Source organism: Triturus cristatus, chromosome 6, assembly GCF_964204655.1.
Source record: "Triturus cristatus chromosome 6, aTriCri1.1, whole genome shotgun sequence".
NCBI classification, from domain to species: domain Eukaryota; kingdom Metazoa; phylum Chordata; class Amphibia; order Caudata; family Salamandridae; genus Triturus; species Triturus cristatus.
In genome coordinates, this window is record NC_140589.1 from 332,127,612 (window position 1) to 332,153,471 (window position 25,860).

Below are 25,860 nucleotides of genomic sequence, written 5' to 3' on the forward strand. Positions count from 1 at the left end.
TTCCATCACAAGAAAACCAAACTTAAATTCAGAATCGTTTTTTTGGCAAATACTATATCTAACTTCTGATTCCTCTCTGCCTTCCAACCAACCCGTTTTGTGTATTGGCCTTATGTAACGTCTTTAAAAGTTCCCGTGTTAGTGGTCAGCATACTGTTACTAACAATTTTTCACATACTGTGTCTACGGATGGGGAAAGAGACAAGAAGCTGATGTCAGCTCACATGCACAGCTACAATTTTTCTGGATACAGTCTGGCACCTTGGGGATATTCTAAGGTGAGGACTATATGGTTCAATAGAATATCCAATGTATCTCAACAAGACCTGACCTACTCAGAACAGTATCTTATAATTCAAAGGACCAGGGATATAAATTACCCTGACAAGACAGTACAACTGTTACTTGCCTGTATGTCCTACTGTTCATAACTTATATTAAACATCATCATGTACCACCGTTTTCAACAAGCCTAAAAATGTTTTTATCACCACACAACTTTGTGAAAAATTGTGTGAAAGATTGGAAAGCACCTCACGGTAGTAACACCAAAGGGGAGCAGCTGGCATATGTTTACCAGTATGCCCACACTATCATCACCGGTAGCTTTCCAATTAAAAGAAAAAGATGAAAGTACAGAGATTCCTCTGAGCTGAGAAATCAATAAGAAAATGAGTGAAAAAAGACAGCACAATCAGTGCAAGAGTCACTGCGTGCCTCCCAAGTCCCACAAACAACACAAAAGAGGAGATGCAATCCTCAATTAAAAGGAGGTACCGCTCAATTGCATAGGGGATTTATTCGGTGCAGTAAGTGTCCTCACTTAAAAACGGCATCTACTTGGCCATTCATAGCAAAATGGGCCAACATGTTTTGATGCCTACTATTATTCCAGCAACTTCATCCGGGCTAGTGTGGGACCATGCAACACCTTGCTTGTTGATCACTCATGCCAAGTGGCTGCTGTAGTCCTTCGTACCTGCACACCACCTTCTGGGACTACACACTAAATAGTCGCGGTCCCTCTGGTAACTGCATGTATCAGTATCACCGCATACGTGGTGTCTGTGTTTCACTTGGTGCTCCGTCCCGCTTCATCAATAGAATATCCACCAGAAAGAGCAGTATTGAAGGTAAATACCATATTTATTTGGGACTTGTGTTGGAACAAATTGGAATTAAACCAAAGGATACATTGTTGAGAGCTGTGCGGAATCTCCCATGCCAGTTTGTACAAAGGGAGTTGTGTCGTTTCTGGGGCTGCGTGAGTTTTATGAGAAATGTATTCACAATTCTTTCAGACAAACCTGAACCATTGACAAGGGTGCACAAGAAGATTAAATTTGAGTAAGGAATAGAACTGGATACGGCATTCAGAAGAATTGTGCAGAGCTCTTATTTTAAGTATGTTCGACCCAAAGAAGAAAGTATGTATCACTGTAGATGCAAGTGACAAGGTGTGGGAGCAGTTGTAATGTATTTAGCTGATGATTTGTGAGTTGACAGTGGCTTTTGAGTACCGCACATTGAGGGATGCAAAGAAAACATAACCATTATTAGGACAGGAACTTCTTTTGATAAACAAAATCAAGAATGACATACAACAGTTCGCTGAACTTGGCATCAGTAAATTCAATCATGGAAGCATTGACAAGCAAATGTAAAAACCCACCCCTCCTCCTCAACCCCCCGCCCTCTGCGCCCCACCCTTCAAAACAGGCCCCCCAGCCATTTCCCCCATACTTTGCGGAATTTTTTGGGGCAGCCCCGGGCAGCGTACAACGACCGCTCCTGAGTGGCACACCAATCCACCCCTCTACTCCAGGTAGCCCCTCTGGGCGGGTCCGGCTGTGACCACACGGCCGCTATATCCCTCTTGGCTACCATTAGGGCAGTAGTGAGAAAGTACTTTTCGTTACGGGACCCATCCAGCCCATCCGTGATGCTCAGCAGAGCCATTCTAGGATCATGAGGGACCTCCCATCCCAGGACTTCAGTTAGTTCAGCTTCAATCGTTGTCCAGTACCTCTCCAGGCGGGAACAAGACCATACCATATGGAAGAAATCTGCCGGATCCACCCCACAGCGAGCACACGAGGCGTCCATGCGGAGGCCTGCACGATATAGGCGGTCCGGAGTCAGATAAGCGGCGTGGAGGTAGTAGAGTTGGATGAGCCGCAACCTGGCGGAAGTGGTAAGCGATCGAGTTGCCATAAGGGCGTCCCTCCAGTCCGCGTCATCTAGGGGCCCCACCCAAACCTTCCATCGCTGTTTTAGTCCGCTCCAATCTACCGGGGTATTGTTAATCAGGGATTTATATATGCGGGATATTCCCCCCTTCCCCAGACACCCTAACATCACCTGACCCTCGGGCGGGCTATGAGCAGGCAATCTGGAGTCCAGAGGGACATGGGCTTGGACCGCATGGCGCAGCTGAAGATATCTATGAAATTGGGAAGGCTGTAACGAGAAGCGGGTCCGAAGCTCCTGGAAGGAACGCATGTGGCTCCCCCGCCATATATCGCCCAGGCTGGAGATCCCTAGAAGATCCCACTGCCGAAATCCTTCAAGTCCCGCCACCTCCCGCAGCCATGTTCCGTGCCAAAGCGGTGTGAGCTGTGTTTTCATCCCCGACCAGCGGGTGTGCCTCAAAGCTGCGCGCCACGCCAGAAAAGGGGCAGGCACGACATCGGAGAGCGACAGGGGGACCGTTGCCCCATAGAGCATGTTCTGGATAGAGGAGAACCCGAGACATTGCACCTCGAGTCGATAGGCCGGATCGTCCCACCCATTCGAGAACCAGTCATGAATCACCAGCAGTTGGGTGGCCAAATAATATAGATATAGATTAGTCATGCTCAGGCCTCCGTCATAGGAGGGGACCCTGCAGCGATCTAAGGCCAACCGGGGCCTGCCGCCGCCCCAGAGAAATTTAGTCGCCATCTTATCCAGTTCCCGGAACCACGGGTGCGGAAAGGGGCACGGAGTATTTTGTAACATGTACAGGAACTTGGGGAGGATCATCATCTTATAGAGGGCGACCCTCCCCAGCGGATTCAATGGGAGTGACTGCCACCTGAGCATATCTGATCTGGTCTTGTTGACTACGGGAGCCACGTTGAGGGCCCAGCAGAGTTCCAGAAGGAGGGTGACCCAGATCCCCAGGTATTTAAATGAGTCTCCGGAGGGGAATGTCAGATTGCCAGTCGAAACATTCCCTCGACGGGTGTAACGGGACCAGCACGGATATTTTAGGGTTCAGATGAAGATCCGACGCTTGGCCAAACCGGCGGAGAATCTGGCGGACCTGGGGTCCCGAGGTCGCTGGATCAGAGAGATATAGGAGGACGTCGTCTGCGTAGAGGGCAATCTTGTCCGGGGTCATACCTGGTCAGTCCCACCAGCGGAGAGTGGGGTCCGACCGAATCAGTACAGCCAGTGGTTCCATGGCCAGAGCGAATAGGAGGGGCGAGAGCGGACATCCCTGGCGCGTCCCTCGACCTATGAGAAATGGGCGGGATAGAGCCCCATTGACTAGTACACGGGCCCGCGGGCTCGCATACAGGACCGCGACCATGGCACGGAACCGGGGACCGAAGCCCATGCGCTCCATGACATCACCCAAGTACGCCCACCCCACTGAGTCGAAGGCCTTTTCAAAGTCGACCAGCAGAAGGGCCAGATAGGGGGAAAGGCGTCCTCGGTGTGCCAGGGCGAGATGCAGGCGCCGCAGGCAGTGTCTGGTCCCCCGATCCGGCATAAATCCACATTGGTCCGGGCGGACCAGGGAGGCAAGAGACGGGCGCAACCGCTGCGCGAGGACCGTGGCATAGATCTTGAGCTCGGTATTAATAAGGGATATCGGCCGGTAGTCTGAGCAGGACTGCGATGGGGGCTGCGTCTTGGGAAGGACAACTATGGTAGCTGTGTCCGTTTCTGGCCGGAACGAACCCGTCTCCACCACCTCTGCAAACAGGTCCCGAAGCCTCGGGGCCAGGGTCTCACGATAGTGAGCATAGTATTCCTGAGGGAACCCATCAGGTCCCGGGGTCTTCCCGGGCGCCAGGCGGCTAATCGCCTCCTCAATCTCCTGCAGCGCGATAGGCGAATCGAGGGTCTCAGAAACCTCCCGTCCCAGCCGCCCAAGCACCGCCCCAGTCGCCCCCAGCAACTCCTCAAGGGAGAGCTCAGACGCCTGGGTTCGATACAACCGGGAATAATAGTCAGCGAAAGTTTGGGCCATTGCCACCGAGACCGTTCGGGTTCCGCCTGCAGAATCCTTGATGGCAGGAATAATCCTGCCCGCCCGGGGGTAAGTGGCCAGCCGGTGGAGAAGTGTACCGTTTTTGTCTCCCCATCCGTATACCCGGGCCACCGAGGAGCGCCACAGAGTCTTCGCCGCCTCCAGAGAGTGTAGGCGAATCTCTTCCCGCAGGAAGGCCAGGCGGCGCGACCGTGTGCTGTCTCCCAATGCCCCCTGGTTGCGCTCCAGCTCCAAGGCTTGAGCTTCGCAAGCCGCGAGTTTCTGGGATCGAGCACGTCTCTGCCGTTGCACATGCCCCTTAGCGGCCCCCCGAATAGTCGCCTTGCCGGCCTCCCAAAGGACGGCAAAGGAGGGGACGGATCCCGCATTGTGAGAATAGTAATCAGCTATCTCGCCACCGACCACTTTCCGAAAAGCCTTGTCATGGAGGAACCAAGCGTTCAGACGCCACATCGGACGGGCAGAAAGGGGCGGTGGGCCAAGAGCAAGGAGCATTGGCGAGTGGTCCGAGAGGCCTCTCGGGAGGATGCGTGCATCCTGCACCCCTGCGCATTCGGTAGCCGGGACGAAGATGAGGTCGATCCGGGCATGGGAGTGTTGAGCTGCCGACGTGTGGGTGTACTGGCGAGCCTGCGGGTGCCAGATCCTCCAAACATCGCACAGGCCCTGAGATTCAGCCCAGGTCGAGAGCTGCTTTGCGCGAGCGACTCGGGCCAGGGATAACGGTCCCGTCGAATCCAGATGGGGCGTGTAGACTGCATTAAAATCTCCGCCTAGAATGAGTGAGCCCGCCGGAAGCGTCGGGAGGAGGCCCGCGGTGTAAGAGAGGGCCGATGACAGGAGGGACGGAGCCGCGTAAAGGGACATCAAGGTGAGTGGTCGCCCCTCAAGAGTACCACATACTGCCACTACCATGCCCTGGGGGTCCAAGTGCACCTGGGCCAGGACGAAGGGAAAGGACTTGCGGAGCAGGATAGCGACACCCCGGGATCCCCTCGCAAAACCTGAGTGCCACACCCCATCATAACCATAGCGGGTAAGAAAGGGACATTTATTGCCCAGAAGGTGGGTCTCCTGGAGAAGGAGCACGTCAATCTCTGCACGCTGCGCATATTTAAGGACCGCCATGCGTTTAAAGCGATCTAAGAGACCATTGACATTCCAGGACAAGACACGCATGGCGGCCTTGGGAACAGGCGGGTCAGCCATGGTCCAGGACAGAAGAGGGGGCCAATGGAGGCGCGGCTGCGCAAGCCCCTAGAGAGGAAGGACAGCGGGACAGCGAGCAGGAGACCAGGTCAACGGTTACAAGATGCCGTGGAACAACAACAAAGAGGGAGTCACCCCCCACCAACAAAACCTTCCCGAGGAGGAAGAAACAACCCCAAACCAACCCCAATCCCCCACCCCCCACCCTATACTTCGAAAACAGAAGCATCTGTCGCCCGAACAAAATGGAACAACCACCAAGCTAAAACGCTCGGGCTTGAGCACTAGTGGACCCCTGATACAACAGAAATCGAGCCTGATTCACCTGCCCTGGCCAAGAGCAACACAGACACCGGAGCACTCCAGCCCAGGCCCGAGCACCAAGGACAGGAACTTCTTATGTGTGTTTGAGCTGCCTGCCAATTCAAGAGCTACATCTGGGGTGAAATAATTATTCTTGACACAGATCACAAGACTCAGATGTATTTTAATTGGGGCCAATCCCCATTCGTTCAAAGCTACAGCAAGGATACTAAGAGTGAGTACAAAACATTTGGAACAGAATCGTGAGGTAGAATATGTTCCCTGTATGTCCAGGCTACCACTCCGTTGTGATTAAGAAGGGGAGGAGAATAATGAGGGCCTAATTATGATGTCAGTCGCAGTTCCCTCCGACTGACACCGTTTCGTGGAAGGAATCAACCGACCATAGGTCGTTGGTTCTGACCGCTCAATTAGGATGCAACCTCTTATGGTTTGGTTGCAAACTTCCATTATTCAATGGGAGCTTAAGTGGCAGGCTGAAACCGCCATCAGCACAAGCTCCCATTGAAAAATGGAAGTTTTTAAATATCCCTGCACCTCACGGTGCCTGCCACATGGTGCAGGGATGTTCAGGGGGGGCACCGTGCCCTCCAGGGCCAAATGCGGAGGGCCAGAGGGTAAGAGGACCCTGCTAGGGGCCTCCAAAGCCAATCCATGCTGGAAAGGCCAACATAGATTGGCTGTCGGAAACCTAAATTCATAATCCTGACAGCAGAAATGCCCTCCTTAAGGGATTATGAGGGCTACTTTAGCCCGTCCGGACCGCTTCAGATTCCTCAGCCGGTTTAAACTCTGACCGCCATCATCATAATACGGTTGTCGGACTTTAAACCTACCATGTCGGTCAGAAAGCCTCCGAACGGCGGTTCGAGACTTTCCAACTGACATCGTAATCAGGCCCCAAGGGTTTTGTGGCTCTCTATATCATAGGTCATGTTCCATCTGACTCCCTGGTGGTCACTACCGCCAGGAATAGAGCAGCAGCACAATTCACAGGAAACGGCCACCTTCTGATAAGAGATCCAAGTACTTTGAGGCTGTGGGAAAACAAGTTGCGGTGGGTGCTGCCACGCACCGGTGGAGAAGTGTGGCTCAGGGGTTAGAGGCGGCAGACCCGGAAGCTGAGATCGGTCCTGGACCAGGGTTCAATTCCCCGCCTCAGTGGGTCTTGGGCTAAAAACTCCACGGACTCGATAATTCTCGCCCCGGTGCCTCCTCGACTCACGGGTTCACACTCTGCGACTCTGGGCAATAGCTTGCTTAATCTCCACAACGGCCCCTCGCGGCGGGATGCCTGACTTTCACCTTGTGGATACCCTGCTATCTCACAGGGGAATACCAGGACGGGTTCCCTAAGCAAGCGCCGGGAAACCCTCTGTGGTAGCTGTGCGCTATATAAGCTCAACTACATTTACATATATAAGCTCAACTACATTCTCCAACTCCGTATGCCTCCTCTCCTGGTATGACGAGGCACACTGGGAAGAGATGGAGGATCTCCTGCAGCACCTCCCGGACTGTCATCACAAGAGGGAAGCGGAGTTGTCTACGAAGGCACGGCCATCTCAACTGCCACCATTCGCTGTGCTTTAGATGCAGCCAACACTGCGGCCAGGGGAGTCAACACCTCTGTCCTCCTGCGTCGTCACTCATGGCTTGGGGTGTCTGGCTTCAAGCCAGAGGTGCAACAGAACTTTATCAACCTCCTGTTCAATGGGGAGCACCTTGTCGGACCTCAGACTGACACCATGCTTGAGAAGTTCCAGAAAGACACGAAGGTGGCCAAGGCGATGGGTGCCTTGGTCCCTTCTGGCAGGGTTTCCTTTCATAGACAACAATGCAGAGGAGGCTTTAAATCCAATTCCCCAGATAACACCCAGTCCTACCAGAGGCAGCAACAGGGTTATCACCAGCAGGGTCCTTCTGAGGGAACAGCTCTATTGGTTGAGGCAGAGGTTTCCCCAGTAAAGGAGCCTCTACCTCTAAGAACTGACTTACCTCTCATCCTCCGTTATCACTCCACGCCTGTCTGGGGAGGCTTCAGGGTTGTTTTTCCCACTGGGAGGAAATCACCCCTGACCAGTGGGTCTCGTCTATAATCGAGCATGGCTACTGCCTGGAGCTCATTTGAGCCCCACTAAACATACCCTCCCTTCGATCCTTACAAGTATACCCTCACCAAAGGAATGGCTCACGCCGCTTCATGAGGAAGCCCAGGCGCTCCCATCCAAAGGGGAAAAGGAGCCATTGTCCCACCAACACAAGGGAAAAGGTGTCTTCTTCCTGTACGTCCTCATACCCTCATCCACTTTTTCAGGGCCAAACTCTTAATGTAGTTGGGCGCACTTAAAACAGTCTTGAACTATTGTAGTGTCCACCAAGTATAACCTAGTGCGTCCCATAGTAGGTCATATCGTAAATATTTTTATGAAGGTACTCTAAATCCATTCATCACGTTACCAGAGAGTACTCCAGCTTGTGTCAACTGTTGGCGTTCACCCTGACAAAGTCGATGGTGCATACCCCAACATGGTGAACACACATATTGGCTACAGGAATTGTAATAAATGCTGGCTGTATGAGAAGACGAGAATAAGAAAATGAAAGAATATATTGGAACATTATAAAGAATATACTGGACTCTAGACAGTTCATATTTCTCAGCACTCAGGATAAATAACATATGCCTTTTACACTTCCTAGATGGCTATGTTCATATTGTTCCAAAAAGGTCTGGTCATTATTTCCTATACTTTCAAGATGGCTACGTTCATATCGTTCCAAAATGGCTGGTCATTATTTCCTATACTTCCAAGATGGCCAGCCACCACTCTGATTTGTCAGTGCTGGTGTACTTTTACAAGCATTGGCAAAGCCAATATCAACAAAAAGCAAGCATTGGAAAAGCGAGAACAGTTGTCTTTGCCATTGCTTGTCTTTTTTCGCCTTCTGAATTATGTGGTTTTCAAATTAAAGTTGGAAATATTCCAGCAAGATAGTTTGGTTTCTTGAACTGAATTTCCTTTTGTATAATAAAGTAATGTCTGAACTGGTTACAAGCAGAAAGAGCTAGTGCTACTCTAACTAGGTGTGGTATATGTGCACACGTTTTTTGACCCAGGAATGTAGCAGCATTGACAATAACCTTGTGCGAGACCAAGTGGTAATTGGCAGCCAGCTAGAAATGTATTTTTCCAGGTGATGTGGAACAGGATGAGACCCTATCTAGTTGAACAGAAGTTAGAGGCAGCAATTTATAGCTTGGTGTGCGGTGGAAGGTATGATGAAACAAAACTGTTTTTGTCTTTTGCTCATGTCGTTAGGTTTCTCCTACGGCACGTATGCGCAGTCTGCGAAAACTATTGTTATTCAAAACAAATCTTAAAGGGGCTTATAGCCCACCCATTGCTTACCTTGGCTCCCACGTCACTCTTGTTTCTTAACTTACCATTGGTCAGCACCTCCTTCTCGCCTCAGCTGCCTCCTGGGCTTCTCAGTGTGTCTATGCTGTGTATTATGGACCAAGTACATCTTCGTATGGCCAGTGTCCTTCCACTGGCCACAGGCTCCTGCAAGTACTCTTTTGTTACTTTTGGACATCCTCCCCTCCTGAGTGCATGTCCAAATGTAACTCTTTAGTCCCACCGGTGTTTCCCCGCCACCCGCACGCTCCGTTGTTTTTTAGCTAGCCCCCGCCCTCCTCCCACTGCCCAATGTGTGACCCCCTCCAAACACCCGCACTATTTTTTTACATGTTGCACAAAAGCGTGGCTTAAACCAAAAAAAGACATGCCATGATGCGTTCAACGCTGGCCATGTCATATCACTTTTCTTTTCTTTTTTTAACCATGTCTCGCTGCTGTGCAACATGTGAAAAAAATTAACAAATCCAATAGATTTCACCTAGGCAAAACCTATTGGCTTTGCCAATGCTTGGTTCTAAAGAAGGGACATAAGTCAATGTAGATTCTGAGAAATTGTGTGCTGTGTGAGAGAGGGGGGTAAAAGCGGGCCTAAGGAAGATTAGTAAAATTTAGTTTGGTCATATTCAGCTTCAGGTGTGCAGCGAATATCTAGATCTGCACAAGGATTTCCATGAAGCTTGAAATAGTTATGAGCATTTAAGTTAATGCGATGTTTTAAGTTACAAGGAGAAGCCTTCGGATTTTAAGAACAGCATTAAGAATAGACGAGGAGAGTGTGAAACCCTAAAGGACGTCACAGGTTGCTCAGAGTGAGGGGAATCAGGTCTTCATCCGCATGAACTACTCTTTGTACAAGAGTAATCAATAGATTCGTTTCAGGCTGTCTAGGCCATATCGTCGTGAGAGCACAGGGTGGACAAGAGGGTCTGGTGATGTGCAGTGTTGAACACTTAAGACAGATCGAAGGCGAGAGTTACTGGTTTTACCAATACTTCTTTTTTAAATTTAACTTGAGCAAATTGCGTACCTTTGGAATTCTCTTCTTGAATCCGTTGGATTTAGTTTACATGATTAATATTTTTGAAGAGCCTTCAATAATGCTTCTGCAGGCAAGGGAGTTGCCTCAAAATTGAAATACTCCCCTCCCCCCCCCCCCCCCCCCCCACTCTGAATGATACCTCGAGTCACACCAAGCATGCTAAACCAGTGAACCCGGCCCTCCTTAGAAGAGTTTCATTCATTCCTCCTTCCAAACATTTGGTAATCAGTACTCTCACCCTTCCAGCTGTTCATCCATCCATCTGTTCTTTCCTTCACCTGTTCTTCCCTTCACCTTTCTGTTCTTTCACTCATTTAACTATGCTTTCTTCCATTCTTCCATGTGTCCACCCTTTCATCCGTCAGCATATCCATGTATATATACATCTTTCCAACATCCATCCTTTCGCTCTTTCATCCTCCACTTTGTCTCCCATTAGTCAATTCTTCCTCCCATTCATACTTTACTTTAACAATCTTTTCTTCAGTCTATCCTTTCACCTTTCTCTTTATTCTGCCTTTCGCACTTCCAGCCATTCTTTTATCCTTCCATCTATCTTTTTGCCCTTCCAGCTATCCTTTTATCTTTCCATCCTTTCAACCTGCCATCTGCTCATTCATTATTTTCCCTTTCATGTTTCTTTCCTTGTTTTCTTTCATGTTTTCATCTTTGCTTTAGCCATTCTTTTCTCCTCCATATCTTCCTTTCCCCTTTTCATCAGCTCATCCCTTTTCTCCCCATCTTCCCCGTTTCGTTCTTTTCTTTCTCTTTTCACAGTAATTATTTCCATGTTTCTCTCTCTCTCTCTCTCTCTCTCTGTTTTTATCACTTCTCTTTTTGTTTTATTCACTGTACATGTCAGCCTAAGAACCGCAGCCCCCGTCCTAATATGCCTGGGCAATATTATTTATGAGCGCTTGTCTGCAAATGTACGGACAGCAGAGGCCAATAAATAACTAATTAATGTTGTAATGGACCAAGTTCATCAGCAAATGGGGCTCCGTAGCTGCCCCTGTTTAATCTGCTAAAGCGGGGGTAGGCCTTTTATCCAGTTTTTAGGTCTCGCAGGCCTGCGTTGCAGCGCACATGCGCTACTCGCTCTGCGAGGCTTATTGTAATCGAGGAGATTTCAGAAGTGGAGTTGAAGCCCCGCCCATCATTTTGATTGGCTGGCGTCATCGTTTATGCTAAACGCTGGCTTTTGATTCAAAATGAGGCTTCTTTGTTACCGCCCTGTCTCCTTCTCGGACGGCCCATCCGGACTGGATCGTTTACTTGCTGCGTTAGAGCTTTTTCTGGTGGGTGAGCACTTTTTTTTTTTCTTATTCAAAAGTGACAGCTTGTTAAACATTGCGGCAGCCTCTGCGGTAATGGTGTTATTTGTATTCGGGGTTTTGGCTCGCTGTACTCTATTTTTATAATATTTTATACTTTTAATAAGCAGCACGGCACAGGCAGCATGCTGCGCTGCTTAGTAAAAGTAAAATACATTGAAAAAATAGAGTTTAATGACCTGCGCATTTCTTTAACTCTGCGCCGCTCACCAAACTCTGATGGGCTTTCTGCAAATCCCGCCTCACCTCACTACAACAAAAGGCATGGCTCGCCAAACTCTATTTTTATAATATTTGATGCTTTTAATAAGCAGCGCGGCACATACAGCATGCTGCGCTGCTTACTAAAAGCATAAAATATTGAAAAAATAGAGTTTAACGAGCTGCGCCTTTCTTTTACATGGCGCCGCTTACCAAACTCCTTTTGGGAGAAGCGTGGGCAGGGTGGGGATGGAGGGGGCTCGAAAGGGGAGGGAAGGGCTGGGTCGGAGCAGAAGACATGACTAGTTAGTGCATGGGGAATGCATGATGCTGCTTCAGTTGTATTTTTGCACTCAGTCACACGTTGTTAAATGATCAATGTATACTGCTTATTACTGTGTGTCTGCGGATGCTGCACCAACGGTGCACAATACCGACTGCTTGCAAAGTTGTCAGCTTCCGGTTTCCAAGGTCTTCGTTGAGACGTGTTATCTCTGCTGCTGTTTTGTGTGTCCTTGCTATTAGACACCTACTGTGAAAATACAAGTGTTTTATGAGTGTTTTCAGCTCTGTGGAGTGCGTCTTTGCTTCTATCCCAATGACAAAATAACAAACTAGTGTGTCGACTTGATGTATGTATGTGGGTGTTTGTGTAACATAATGTGCGTTTGTGCATTTGATGGCGTTTGTGTGCATTGAGTGGCATGTGTGCGTGCATTTGAAAATGTTTGATTTGTGTATATGTGCCTTTAACGGTGGCTGAATGAATGTGTGTTTTCGCATTTGGTGATTTCTGTGAGTGCATGTTATGGTGTGTTCGCATCCATTCATTCGTGTATGGTGCATTAGGGGATGTATATGCCCGCTGTGTGCTGTTTCGAAGTGTGCTTGGGGTAAACAGGGTTCATCCTTAATCTCTAAGTGGATGTTCGATATGTGTGCCTTGTTTCACCGAGTTGTTGGTGTTAATGTGTGAATTCATTTCTTGTGTCCGAAGAAAGGAATAGAGTCATGTGTTCTGTGTGTGTTACTTACGGTCTGTCTGGTAATTCGTTAATTTTATTTTGCCTCTTTTGCTCACATGTATCACCTCTTCCTGGCCTTATTGTAGCTTTTGATCTATTTTGTTCAACTTAGCTCCCATCTCCTGTTCTCCCCCTATAGTTTTCCGTCTCATTATATGCGTAAGTGCGGGCAATTTCATGGCTTATGGGGAAAACTCCTAGCTGAAGGGACACTTTCTTACTCACAGTGGCTGTGACAATTCCGTGGGTCACGATGCAATTGTATGAGCTTTGTGAAGGAATTTTGTGCAATATACATAGAGCTTCATGGCTCACAGTCTTCCGTGGCCATTTCATGTTTTATTGACGAAGTCAGGCCTGTGTCTTTTTTTGTTGTTTTTTTTTTTTAACTTTCCACTGAAGTAATTACACATCTCCCGTTTTTCACCCATGTCTGTGTCTTAATGCTTTACTTGTATCACTCTAAAACCCTGGTGGGTTTTGAAGTGCCTATGACTTCATCAAGTGTAAAGGGGGCCTGGGGCGTTAATGACTTTTGTGCACGTTCCTCTCCATTCTTTCATCCATCCATTTGTTAGGTCGAGCCTGAGCAGTGCATGCGCTGCTCTGCGAGCCATGCTGTATTGGAGTATGAAATAGAAGCCCCACCCGCTCTCCGCCTATATTTGTCATTGGCTTGTGTCATTGTCCTTCGTAAATGCTGACTTCTGATTCCTTAATAGGCTTGTTAGTCCCTCCTTAGTACTGCCTTGTCTTCATTTCTAACCTCCCATAATGACTGGCCCTTTTATTTCGGTTGTTACATGGTACGTCTTTTTTAGTCTGTAAGCATTATTTTCTTTAAATAGATTCTCCTACTGCAGGCACGACATGCTTTCCTGCAACACTCAGCGCGCCATGCACTCTTTCACTTTATAAGCAGCCTGCAATGGCGCCCGCTTCTTTGAATATGTCTCGCATTTACGAGAGTTGGCGCTATTGGGATTGTAAATGACAATGCCTCTTATTTATATGTTTTGATAAATATCAAAACTTAAATAAAAGGCATTGTCATTTAAAATGCCAATAACTTAAACTCTTGCAAATGCGAGTCCTATTGCATTGCTAATGCTTGTTTTATTCGTTCTCCATCCCTCATATCTAGTCCACAATCCGTTTTCTTGCCATCACTATGAAAGTTGTCAAGGATACTTCTGTGATATACATGTTTAATATATTTAAATCGATTTGTACTTGAAAAAAATCGCTGTGAGTGAGTAGAATTGAGTGCCAACGAGTGAGAAACAAGTGAAACGTGATATATTCGCATATATTGAAGCTAATTAAAGGGTTGGCACTGCTTAAGTATGAGGTCATGGAACGCACTTAATCCAGTCTAAATACAAAGAAACGTACAATGTTGAAAAAGTTAAAGAGCTTTTCTTGGAAGTGCGGCTGATATTTGTGTACCGTGACGTACAATATTCTTGCAGCTGTCCTTGGAACAAAATGTTGACTGAAACAGCAACATAGTTTGTTTGGCGATTAATGGATTTGTGTCATCCAGGCATGGACATGACGCTTGCCAGATACATAAAGGCAGCTTCTTGTGAGAAGTTTCGCGGATCTCTTGCCTCTTTACATGCCTGAACTTGAAACCGGATCATTAAATTGTCCTGGAAGACTAAATCTGCTCTAAATGCGTTTGTAAATCAGTTTTAGGGAAATGGTAAAACTTACAAGACACTTAAAATAAATTACAGGACATCCTGTCCAATCTAGAACTACAGTTCTTGAGCAGTGTTTTGGCAGTACTTGCTTTTTAATTTTGAGACGCACACTTTCGCTCCACTGGTCCGAAATAGAAACTTAGTTTGAAAAGCGATGGGTAAAGAAGTGTCTTTATTGGACCTGGGGGACTATAGACGGTAGCTTCATTTGTCCTTGTTGTTTATTCCCGATAAAAGAGTGACTCTTTGCCATTTTTGGGGGAGGAGGACGTAAGTTCATTTGATGAAACGCAGAGATGTATAAATTTGAAAATCGGTATTTATTTATTTGTGTTTTTAAAGCACCAAAATATTAGCTAGATTCTAACCCTTAATGCTTATGCTAGTTCTTGAGAAGGACACAGAGTTAACCATGTTTAGTAACTTGACTTAATCTTATTAGAAAGAGGGATGGGGTTAGTGCACGTTTGGGTGTTTGACCAGAATGTAATGGGTTCAAATGACAGCACCCTAGTTAGAGACATCAGATTACGATCAAATAAATACCATTGAGTTGGGTAATAGCTCCTCGTCGAAGTGCCTTGAAGCACTATACTTGTACAGTTCAGTACATAAGTATGCTGCTTATTGTTCTTGAGTAGGAGACTTTTTATTAATTTGTCTTTTTTTTGTCTCCCGCCCTCGCCCCCATCCAAACTAGTCTGAACAGCAGAAGAAACGTCAGGAAGATGAGAAGAAACATCAGGAGGAGAGGAGAAAGCTTCGACGTTCTGCGGGCCATCTGAAGAGTAAACCTCAAAAGGGCCGCGCCTTCTTCTGACAGCTCTCCGTTTCACAGCTTTCCATCTGGGATTTCAAGAACGTCTCATCAATAGAAGTGAATTGCTCTGTAAATAGGAATCAACACCTACAAAGGGACTGAAGCTACCTAATGAACATACCTATCTAGCCTACCATGGGCTTGGACTTATCTTATACTCCAGAGTGCTAAGACGAGGCTGCACATCGTCATTGCAGCCGGAAAAATGACTGGTTTGTAAATCCGCCATGCACATCACCGCCTCTCAATAAACCTCTTTTAGATAACTTTTAGATAACTTGTTTGATGGTGTTTGACATTCTGCAATGCGACCTTTATAGCATTCAAGTGAATGCTTTTTAGGAACTCAGGAAGTAAGTATTAGCGCTAGAATTCAAATCCTTGCGCTTGCTCATTCAAAATTATAATTTTGATGGGACCTAACCTAGTGTGTTTCTCATATATTATTCTTTTACATTTTGTGTTTCCAATACCTATCTTCAGATGTTTTGTTGTGTTTCTGCAGCTGTTCCCAGTTGACAACTGGATCACTACAATAGAACAACAATTTGGACTTTGGGTTGTCTGATTGTGTTGTACATTTAAAGAACTGCAACAGTTCATCGCTCAAGTATATCAAATGGACTACCATTTTACAGAAAATGATGGAGTTAATTCAGAGCCAGCAGAGTCCTGTGGCAGCAGTGAAGATTGATCTCTTTCTGCCGAGTGAGAGCCAGCAATCGATGCCACAGCATACTCCTAGTCATCGGGTGCTCGCCTGCCTTTGAAGCACCCCTGACACTGTCTTGTTACACACTCTTGATCAGTGTTCTGCCTTTTTCTTGCACTAACAGACTTCCTTCAAAGTCTCCAGAATAAGGGCCAGATGTACGACGTGCAAAATAGCGCCTAGCAAATTGTGAGTCATTTGCGACTCGCAATTTGCGTGGCGCTTTTTTGTATGTAGAACAGTGTGTTTAACACTGTTTGAGATTCCCAATTGGAACGCAAATTGCAAGGCACATGAATATTAATGAGCCTCTCGCAATTAGCGAGTCCATTGGGAATGACAGGCCCCCACAGGGATGGTGGCCTGCTGGGTTAGCAGACAACCATGTCTGGGGCTGCTTTTCAATAAAGTAGTTTAAAAAAAAAAATGCAGCCAGTTTTCCTTAAAGGAAAATGGGATGCTTTTAAAAAAAATTAAATTAAACGTTTTCATTTGATTTTTTTTTTTAAAGGTCTGGCAGTATTTTTGGAGCCAGTCACAAAGGAAGAGGGAGGTAATTGCTGGTTGCAAAACATTCCTACATGGCTCTGCGGTCGCTATTAGGAAGGGAACGCCCCTTCCTTATAGCATGTCGCAAAACCTGTTTAGCGAGTCGCAAATAATTTGCGACTCGCTAAATAGGCTTTGTACATGGCCCTTGCAAAATCATGTCGTACATCTGGTCCTAAGTCTTATATTTAAAACAAATTGTTTGCAGATAGTAATAACGGTGCACAACTAAGCAGCAGTGTTATTGGGTTTGCTCTTAAAAATCCTGAATCAAAATAACTTTGCTAATAATACATTCTTGCTTTTGGTCTCCATTTTCATTGTTGGAAAAAACAACTTTTCTAAGAATTCTCCAGCTGTTAAAAATACATTGGAAAAAGTGAAGAGTGTAACTTACAGTTTGTGTATCAACAGAGTGTGGTAGGCGAATTGGTCATGTAGCCAAGCATTTGCAAGCATTAACCGTAAAGCACTCAAAGATTTGAAAGGAGGATCTCAACAAAGCCCACAACATCTCCTTGAGCATAATTTCAGTCAGTGAGGAAAGTTAACATTTTTTAATTTTATATATGAAGGCTCTGACCTAGATATTTTACAGACTGCTTGCTCTTTCAATCTTTTATATCAGGCGGCTCCATGTTTCTCATATCTTAAGACTGTGACCGGATTCTGAATTGTAGCCTTGTAGGTTAGTTCTTTTGATAATATTTGAGGTAGGGTGTCTGTATCTAACAGTTAAAGGATTTTGCAGTCCACAGAAGTTTGAGTTTTGCTACCTGCTTGTTATTGTGAAGCATCAGAGAAATAAAGTTCACATGAACTGCTAAGCTAGTTATCCATTAAAGAGAAATCCTTTAATGATGTGCTCAAACTCTGCTTTAGACAGTACATTGAGGTCAAGAGCCATATATAGTAAGGTGTTACATTAGAACAATAAACCATTTCTGATGGATACTTTTAAACAAAGATTACTCGCCTTTAGACTGTCCCCAAGCACCAGACTGAATCTGGAACGTTTAACATCAATCTTCCTGTGCTGCTGGGTAGCATCAAGTGGCGCCATGCTAATTTCTTTCTGACCCAGAAGTGATGAACAGAGCTCCTTAAAAGCCAACCTCTGAGCTCTGATGTAACGTCTTGTCGCGCCTTTGTATATGCGGAACCAGGGCTAACTCCCAACTTTTTCCTTGTCAGTTGACAAGTTGTTTCTTCAAAATTGTGTTTCCAGTGTTCAAGGGAACAATGTCCTCGCCTAAATCTACAAGGTTTAAGTTTTGTAGGAACTGTCGCAAACAGTTGATTGTGACAGATTCTCATGAGGTCTGCTTCTGGTGTTTGGCACGCAACTAGTCCTAAGATGAGTGTGTCCTTATGAACCCGAAAGCGATCGGGAACACTGAGCCAAGTTGCATGTCCCCTGACACGAAAGAAGCCTCTGAAGTCCTACTCGAAGTTGAGTATTCAGACCCGTTCCCCTCTCTCAAGCACTTTCTTGAGACAGGTGGTTGTTGTGGTCCAAATCTGCTGGGAAGTTAAAGCAGAAGCTCAGGAAGACTAAGTAGAATTTGGCCAAGCCCTGCCACACTCTACCTGAGAAGTCACAAGAACATCAGGGTGCCTCAAGGTCTCACTGTCAGTCCCCCGTCGTAGAGTCGATTCGGCATTTGATCCCAGTGTACCCGGAGTTTTTGGGTCCACTGGCGAAGTCACAACAAACCGAGGCCTTTAGCAAAGCCATGTTGCAAATTTTCAGGACCCTTCTAACTTTCTCTGGTGCATATTCAGGCTCCAAGGATCTGTGTGGGATTTAAGTCTGAATACTGCCTCCCTCTTTTTAACACATTCCCCCCAACCCCGCCCACCACCCCCGTTCCAAGACAGCCACCACTGTGTCCTAACTGAATGTTTGCAACCTGAACAAACTTATTTGGAGCCATTACTCCCATTTAATGAGGCATGGATCCACACTGTTATGGTCACCTACTCGAGGCCCTGTTCTGGTCCTCCAGTGAACAAGAAAAGTGCTAGACAACACAGGCCAGCTCCAGGCATCCCTGATTCTTTGACACAGCACCCTTCACCAGAGTGTTTGGTCGTTCAAGTTTCCACCAGTAGGGTGAACCCCATTTCTTTTTCCACAACTCAACCTGACACAGACAATATTCCTTGAGACTTTTGGAAAGCGGATGTTTTCCTTGGCTAACCTAGCATCCCCCCTCGGTCAGTTAATGCCAGCTATTTGCTGAGAAGGTATAGCCATTCTTTATGTCACATGGTTGGCAAGATCTAGCCGCCAGTCCCTGAGACATTTTGGGCCAATTTGAATCAAACCATCCAGAATGGTCAGGACGCTGCAAAGGGTATCCTCTTTTTGAGACTGGGCACTACTGTTAGGTTAGGCAGAGCAGTTGGAACTAGCGTGGTGCTTTGGCATCACTCTTGGATATAATCCACTGGCTTCTCTGGGGACGTGCAAGCCTCTTTAATGGACATGCCATTCAATGGGTCTTGCCTGTTTGGAAAAAAGAGAGAAGTAGTGTTGGACCGCTTTAAATAAAGCTGGACCACAGCGTGTTGTCTAGGCCTTTCTATCCCAGTGAGACAATATCCTCACCAGTTTCATCCCTTTCATGGCTACTCCAGAGGATTAGCATACCACCAATGCCAAGGCCCACAGTCCCCTCAACAGGCACAGTCCTTTTGGAGTCTGGCAGGGATCTAGCAGATGACAGCCAAGCCATCAAGGACAGCAAACTTCTCAGTGCCCCGCTCTCCAGCATCGATGCCTCCAAGCAACTTTAGTTTGCCCTTAGCAGGACATGACTACCTTGTCATGTCAGCAGGATCAGATATGCCATCCAGGGGTGGCAAACTATAACATCCTTTAGGTGGGTCCTCCAGATCATTCAACACAGTTATGCCCTGCCATTTAATTTCAACTCGCTGAACCTTCCACCTACATCAGAACATCTCTCAAAGGAGTCATCTTTCTTCAAGAAGTGCAGGCTTTTTTTGGCAAAGTAGCCATACTGAGGGTTCAGACCAGGAAACGGGCACTGCTATTACTCCCAATGTTTCCTGGTGCGGAAGAAGGACAGAGGCTTTTATCCTATTCTAGAGCTCCAATCTCTGAATCCCTACTTGTTCAAAGAACGATTTAAGGTGCTCACACTTGCCCAAGTTCTGTCTGCCCTAGATTTAGGCCACTGGTTAGTAGCTTTGGACCTTCAGGATGCTTACTTTCATGTTTCTGTCCTGCAGTCCCACAGACGCTACTTTCGGTTTGGGATGGGCCAGGAGCATTTTCAATTTGCCATACTCCCCTTTGGCCTCATCAGTGCCCCTTGGTTGTTTACAAAAGTGATGGTGGTGGTCACGGTACACCTTTAGATGTTATGGATTCCAGTTTTCCCCTACTTTAAGGACTGGCTGTTGAAGGCAGACCTGCCGCAGTCAACCATGGGCCACCTACAGACGATGATGAACCTCCTGACATAATTTGGATCCACAGTCAACATGCTGAATTTACACTAAACTCCTATGCTAAGACAACGTTTATTTGGAGCCATCCTTCATATGGTGAAGTTTGAAGTCTCTCTTATATATATATATATATATATATTTATTCGATCAATAACAAGATCATACACACATATCATAAGCAAATATAAATGGGTAATAATCAGTGCAAGGATTTTAAGAACAAACAGATAAAAGATTGTTTAACCCCTTCCATGCTGCGCAGATTCCGCCGCTGTGCTGACGGAATCTTGCGCGGGCGTGGTCATGACGGAACGGTTCCGTCATGAGCACAGCTCAACCGTGGCTCATGACGGAACCGTTCCGTCATGAGCACCGAAGGGGTTAAAAAGAATATAGCAACTTGTATCACCCATCTTGATTTTAGTGCAGAATAAGAGTTACAATCATACAAAAGCAAATATTTATTAAAAAGATGTCTAAAATATCTAGCATACTACACAGGGCTTCAATCATGGCTATCCCATAGAACATCTTCCATCCCGGTGGTAAGAGTTCTTTTCACCACCTTGGCCCTCAACCACCAGGCATATAGGAGGTATCTGGATAAAGTAAAAACAAACCATTTAGTGGTGTCCGAAGTAAAAACACGCAGATCATCTGAGTGGCAAGAGAAGGACAGCACACAGCATGCGAGAACAATCCATTTTTTCCTCAATGTAGCATAAGCAGGGCAAAAGAAAAGATAATGAGCAATGGTTTCGGTGACAGAGTTAGAGGACGGGCACATTGAGGTAAAAGTGAAATTCAACCATTTACTTCTTACAGCGTTTAGGGGAAGGGAGCCAAATCTAAACTGAATATAAAGTGCACGTGCTTGCGGGGGTTCTACGTCATCCATATACATTTCAAATTTGAAACAACTTTTAACATTTAAAAATTGCGTTGGTAAAATGCCTGGTAACCTTAGTTCATTACAACCAGTATTAATAACATTCCAAAACATTGTTTTTAGTTGGGGAAGCATTTTTCTTGATATGGAGCGAGGGTCATCCCAAAGGGTACTCGTCCCTATTTTTTGAGCCACCCCTTGACTTTCCCGAACCAGGGTAAGAGACCTGATTTCCTTTGTAAGGACAACTATTCGTCCACAGCATCTTTTACGGGTATTTGAGTTTTGCTGGTCCACAGTCTTACCCAAAACATGAGTACCTTTAGGCCAGCACAATGGGAGATTGATTTTAACCCAAGATCAGTGCATAGTGGCAGTAGGGGAGAATTCTTTAGACTGTTTAGAAGAGCTCTTAAGAAATTATTTTCGGCAACTTCTATTTGTTTAGTGTCCTTTAAGCCCTAGAGTTCTGCCCCATAGAGTGCTGCACCCAAGCCTTTTGCCCTATGTATCTCTATTGCAGGGGACAGTGGGCGAAGGGCTGAGCGTTTAGCTCTTTTAACAATTGCACCGGCAACTTGTTGTAGTGTCAAAACACTTTTCAGAATTTGGGGGACCATGCCAGGTTCTCGCTGATTCTAACGCCTAAGTAATCGAAGACTTTAACCTGTTCTAGGAGTTGTCCTTCCAACAGTACTTTCCCCTTGGCAGATTTGTAGGGGTTGAAAACCATATGCTTTGTTTTGAGACAGTTGATTTTCAAACTCCTAGATTCACACGCTTTTGAGAATTTAGTTAGAACATTTTGGATGCCCTTTGGGGTTTTGGATATAAGTAGCGTGTCGTCAGCTAACAAAAGCGCAGGTGTTTGCTTACCACCCAACTTCAGTGGGTCACCACCACAGTCATGTAGCTCATTTATGAGCTTGTTCATGTATAAGGTGAACATGGTTGGAGGCAACACGCACCTCTGGCGTACTCCTTTCCTAATTACAATATGTTCGAGGCATATGAGCTGCAGATTGTACACTTTTGCATAGATCGCCATCTGGTGTTGGGCCCGGATGTTTGCAGTTTGTTTTTGTTCTTGGACAGTCTTTGGAAGTCACGAGTTCGGTGACTCCTCCTTCGGTCCGTAGTGCGCATGGGCTTCGGCTCCATCCTCAGATTGTTTTTTTCCGCCATCGGGCTCGGATGTGATACTTCGTGCTCCGGCTTCGAACTTTTCCAGTTCCAGCCTCGACGGAAAATCCTCGTCCATCGAGATTCTTCATCAAAATCATCTTCTTCATCTCTCTTAGAGGCACTTTCTCGATTCCACTCATCGGCACTGGCCTTCGGGCCCTCCTCGACTCCGGTCCCGGCCGATGGAAAGGACTCCGTTCAAAAAGTGCCCAAAATGTGGGTCTAAATTTCCCCACACCGACCTCCATCAGGTGTGTAACCTTTGCCTCTCTCCCGAACACGAGGCTCGTGACTGCCCCGCCTGCAAGTCTTTTCGATCGAAAAAGACCATCCGGGATCGAAGGGCTCGACGCACCATGGCGCACTCATCGACCTCGGCTCCACCGGACATCTTCGGAGACGACACCGGAGCTTCGGGGCAACAACACACCGAGCAGGAGGAAGACATCGTCAGCGCTTCCGAGGCCGACGACTCCGACCTGGAGGACATCACACCGGCGCAGAGGGTCGTGAGTACTCTACCCCCTCCCACCCCCGCGCCCATATCCAAAGAGACTCAGGTTACACCTTCGCCTCCGGGCCTAGGGAAAACCAAACATGCAGCTTCTATCACCCCACCTTCGGGCCCGGTGTCGAAGCATCACAAGTCTCACGGCAGCTCGGGCTCGAGCCAGCCTACTCCTGGTGCCGACAAACACCGTTCAGCACCGAAGAAAGTGACACCCAGCTCGGCTCCGAAGCCACCGGTACCGAAGCCTGGACTTTCGGTGCCGACGAAACACAAGTATAAATCCCTCGGCACCGACGCTCCCGCGCCGAAGCCCACCTCGACGCCGAAAAAACCGGAGGTTCCAAAAAAGCATGGCGCAGAGAAACCACCCAAGCCCTCTGCTCCGAAAACATTGGCGCCAGCGGACGATTCGGCGCCAACGGAACTATTTACACCTGATCCTTCTCATAAAACCTTGTCAAAGGATCCAAAGACTGGGCTCTTGATTTTGTCTATCAAGAAAAGACGTCTTGACACACCAGCTCCTCCTCCACCGCCGAAACGGAAGGACTCTGCCACATCTCCTCTGAGTGCCCTCCCCACCACCTCCTACACCTCCTCCACCTCTTCCACCTCCTCTCCCTCCCAGGTCTCCGCCACCCTTGCCTCATCACTCCCCCACCCGGATTACGGGGATCCAGATTATGATCCAGCGGACGCCCCGATAGACCCCACACTCCCAGGGACCCCAGACCCATGGGAGGATTACCAAAACCCTGACATACCAGATGTGCCTCAAGATGACCTCTACCCATCCAGGCCATCTCCCCCGGAGGACTCACTAGGGTTTCACCACTTAGTGCAGCGAGCAGCACACTATCATGGGGTGGAACTACATAGCGAACCAGTGGAGGAAGACTTCTTACTGGATACATTTGATATTCAGGATACATCTACAGCCATCTTGCCCATGCTTAAGGGTGTTACCAAACATGCTGCAGAGGTGTTCAAAGACCCAGTCAGGGCCAGGGTCTTAAACCCCAGGATAGAAAAAAAGTACAAAGCAGCCCCCACAGATCCTGCATACATTAAAGTACCTGCTCCTTTAGATTCCCTAGTTGTGTCCACAGCTAGAAAGCGGTCCAACTCCCAGTCCTCAGGTGAGGCTCCACCGCCAGATAAGGAATCAAAACTCTTAGATGCGTCTGGTAAACGCACTGCCTCGCAAGCCGCAAACATCTGGCGCATTGCGAATACACAGGCGCTGCTTGCGCGTTATGACAGAGCACACTACGATGAGCTAGAGGCTCTTATGCAACACCTCCCAGAGAAACACAAACGTAAAGCTCATGACCTAATACAAGAGGGAAAGCTCATTACTAACACCTCCATTAAATGTGCCCTCGATGCAGCGGACACTGCTTCTAGAGCTATAAATACTAGTGTCCTGCTTCGCCGTCATTCCTGGCTCAGGATCTCAGGGTTTAAGCCAGAAGTCCAGGCATCCATACTAAATCACCCCTTTGACCAACAACACCTATTTGGGCCAAAGGTGGACGAAGCATTAGAAAAAATGAAAAAGGACACAGACACAGCAAAGTCTATGGGGGCATTACAATCCCAAACCCCTAGACGTTCCTTTCGACGTTCGTCCTTTCGTAGCACAGGCAGAGGCTACTCCACCGATACTGCCTCTACCTCCTACAAGTCCCCTCCTCAAACTACCTTCTCAAAGGGCTACCAAAGAGGTGGATACAGGGGCAACAACAATAAAGGCAGGGGCAAAACCAACACCACCCGTTCTGCCACACCGCCCTCCCAATGACTTCCCCTCGCTCCCCCCAGACCATCCCACTCCGGTCGGGGGCAGACTGCAAAACTTTATTCACGTCTGGGAGTCCATAACATCGGACAAATGGGTGACCCAAATTATTCGGTCAGGGTATTGTCTCGAACTAACATCTACCCCACCCAATATTCCACCAAGGCACCGCACTATGTCACAGGAACATTCCACACTGCTCAAACAGGAGGTGGTCTCCCTCCTACAAAAACACGCTATAGAGCAAGTCCCCGTCAATCAGCAAAATTTAGGGGTCTACTCTCTGTATTTTCTAATACCGAAAAAAGACTGGACCCTGCGGCCCATTCTGGACCTCCGGCCTCTAAATGCATACATACATTCGGACCATTTCCACATGGTCACCCTCCAACAAGTCCTCCCACTCCTCTGTCAGGGAGACTTTCTCACTACCTTGGATTTGAAAGACGCATACTTTCATATTCCAATACACCCTTCTCACAGGAAGTACCTCAGGTTTGTGGTGGACGGTCAGCATTACCAATTCACGGTTCTCCCCTTCGGGGTCACCACCGCACCACGGGTGTTTACCAAATGCCTAGCGGTAGTAGCAGCACACCTCAGACGCCAACACATTCACGTCTTCCCTTACTTAGACGACTGGCTGATAAAAGCCGCGTCTTACGACCAATGTGTGCAACATACAAACAACACCATCCAACTGCTCCACCAGCTAGGCTTCACGGTGAACTACCAAAAGTCCCACCTCATACCATCTCATACAAAGCAATATCTCGGGGCCACTATAGACACCTCCAAGGGTATAGCCTATCCCAATTCAGCCAGGATCGCAAGCATACAAGCCTTGCGCCATACATTCATTGCTCAGCACTCTCTCCCAGCAAGAGTGTTCATGAAGCTAATAGGGATGATGGCATCTTGCATTTTCATAGTGCCCCAAGCAAGACTCCACATGCGTCCACTCCAAGAGTGCCTAGCACGACAGTGGAACCAGGCCCAGGGACAGCTGACGGATCTGGTGTTGGTGGACGGCCGCACTCATCACTCTCTGCAGTGGTGGAACACCACAAACCTCTCCAAAGGGCGGCCGTTCCTGGACCCGGTTCCTCAGGTGATTCTAACAGCGGACGCATCGCTCTCCGGCTGGGGAGCGCACCTCCTACACCTCACAATGCAAGGTCTATGGACGCCACAGCAAAAGTCGCTCCACATCAACCATCTGGAGCTATTGGCGATCTTTCTAGCCCTGAAATCCTTTCAAAAACAGATTTCAGCCAAAGCAGTCCTCATTCGCACAGACAATATGACTGCAATGTATTATATTCAAAAACAGGGGGGGGGGGACACTCTCCCCAGCTCTCCCGCTTAGCACAGAGCATA

General features: G+C 47.4%; 1 protein-coding gene across 1 annotated transcript in view; it reads left to right on the top strand.

The window, feature by feature from the left end:
• The window catches only part of NOL10 (nucleolar protein 10), a 727,799-nt gene extending 712,177 nt beyond the window's left edge, over positions 1 to 15,622 (top strand). Inside the window, exon 21 of the mRNA XM_085610703.1 lies at positions 15,231 to 15,622. Within this exon, the coding sequence (XP_085466829.1) occupies positions 15,231 to 15,350 (120 nt within the window). The 3' untranslated portion in view covers positions 15,351 to 15,622. The remainder of the gene's footprint in view (positions 1 to 15,230) is intronic.
• Positions 15,623 to 25,860: the final 10,238 nt, after the last annotated feature.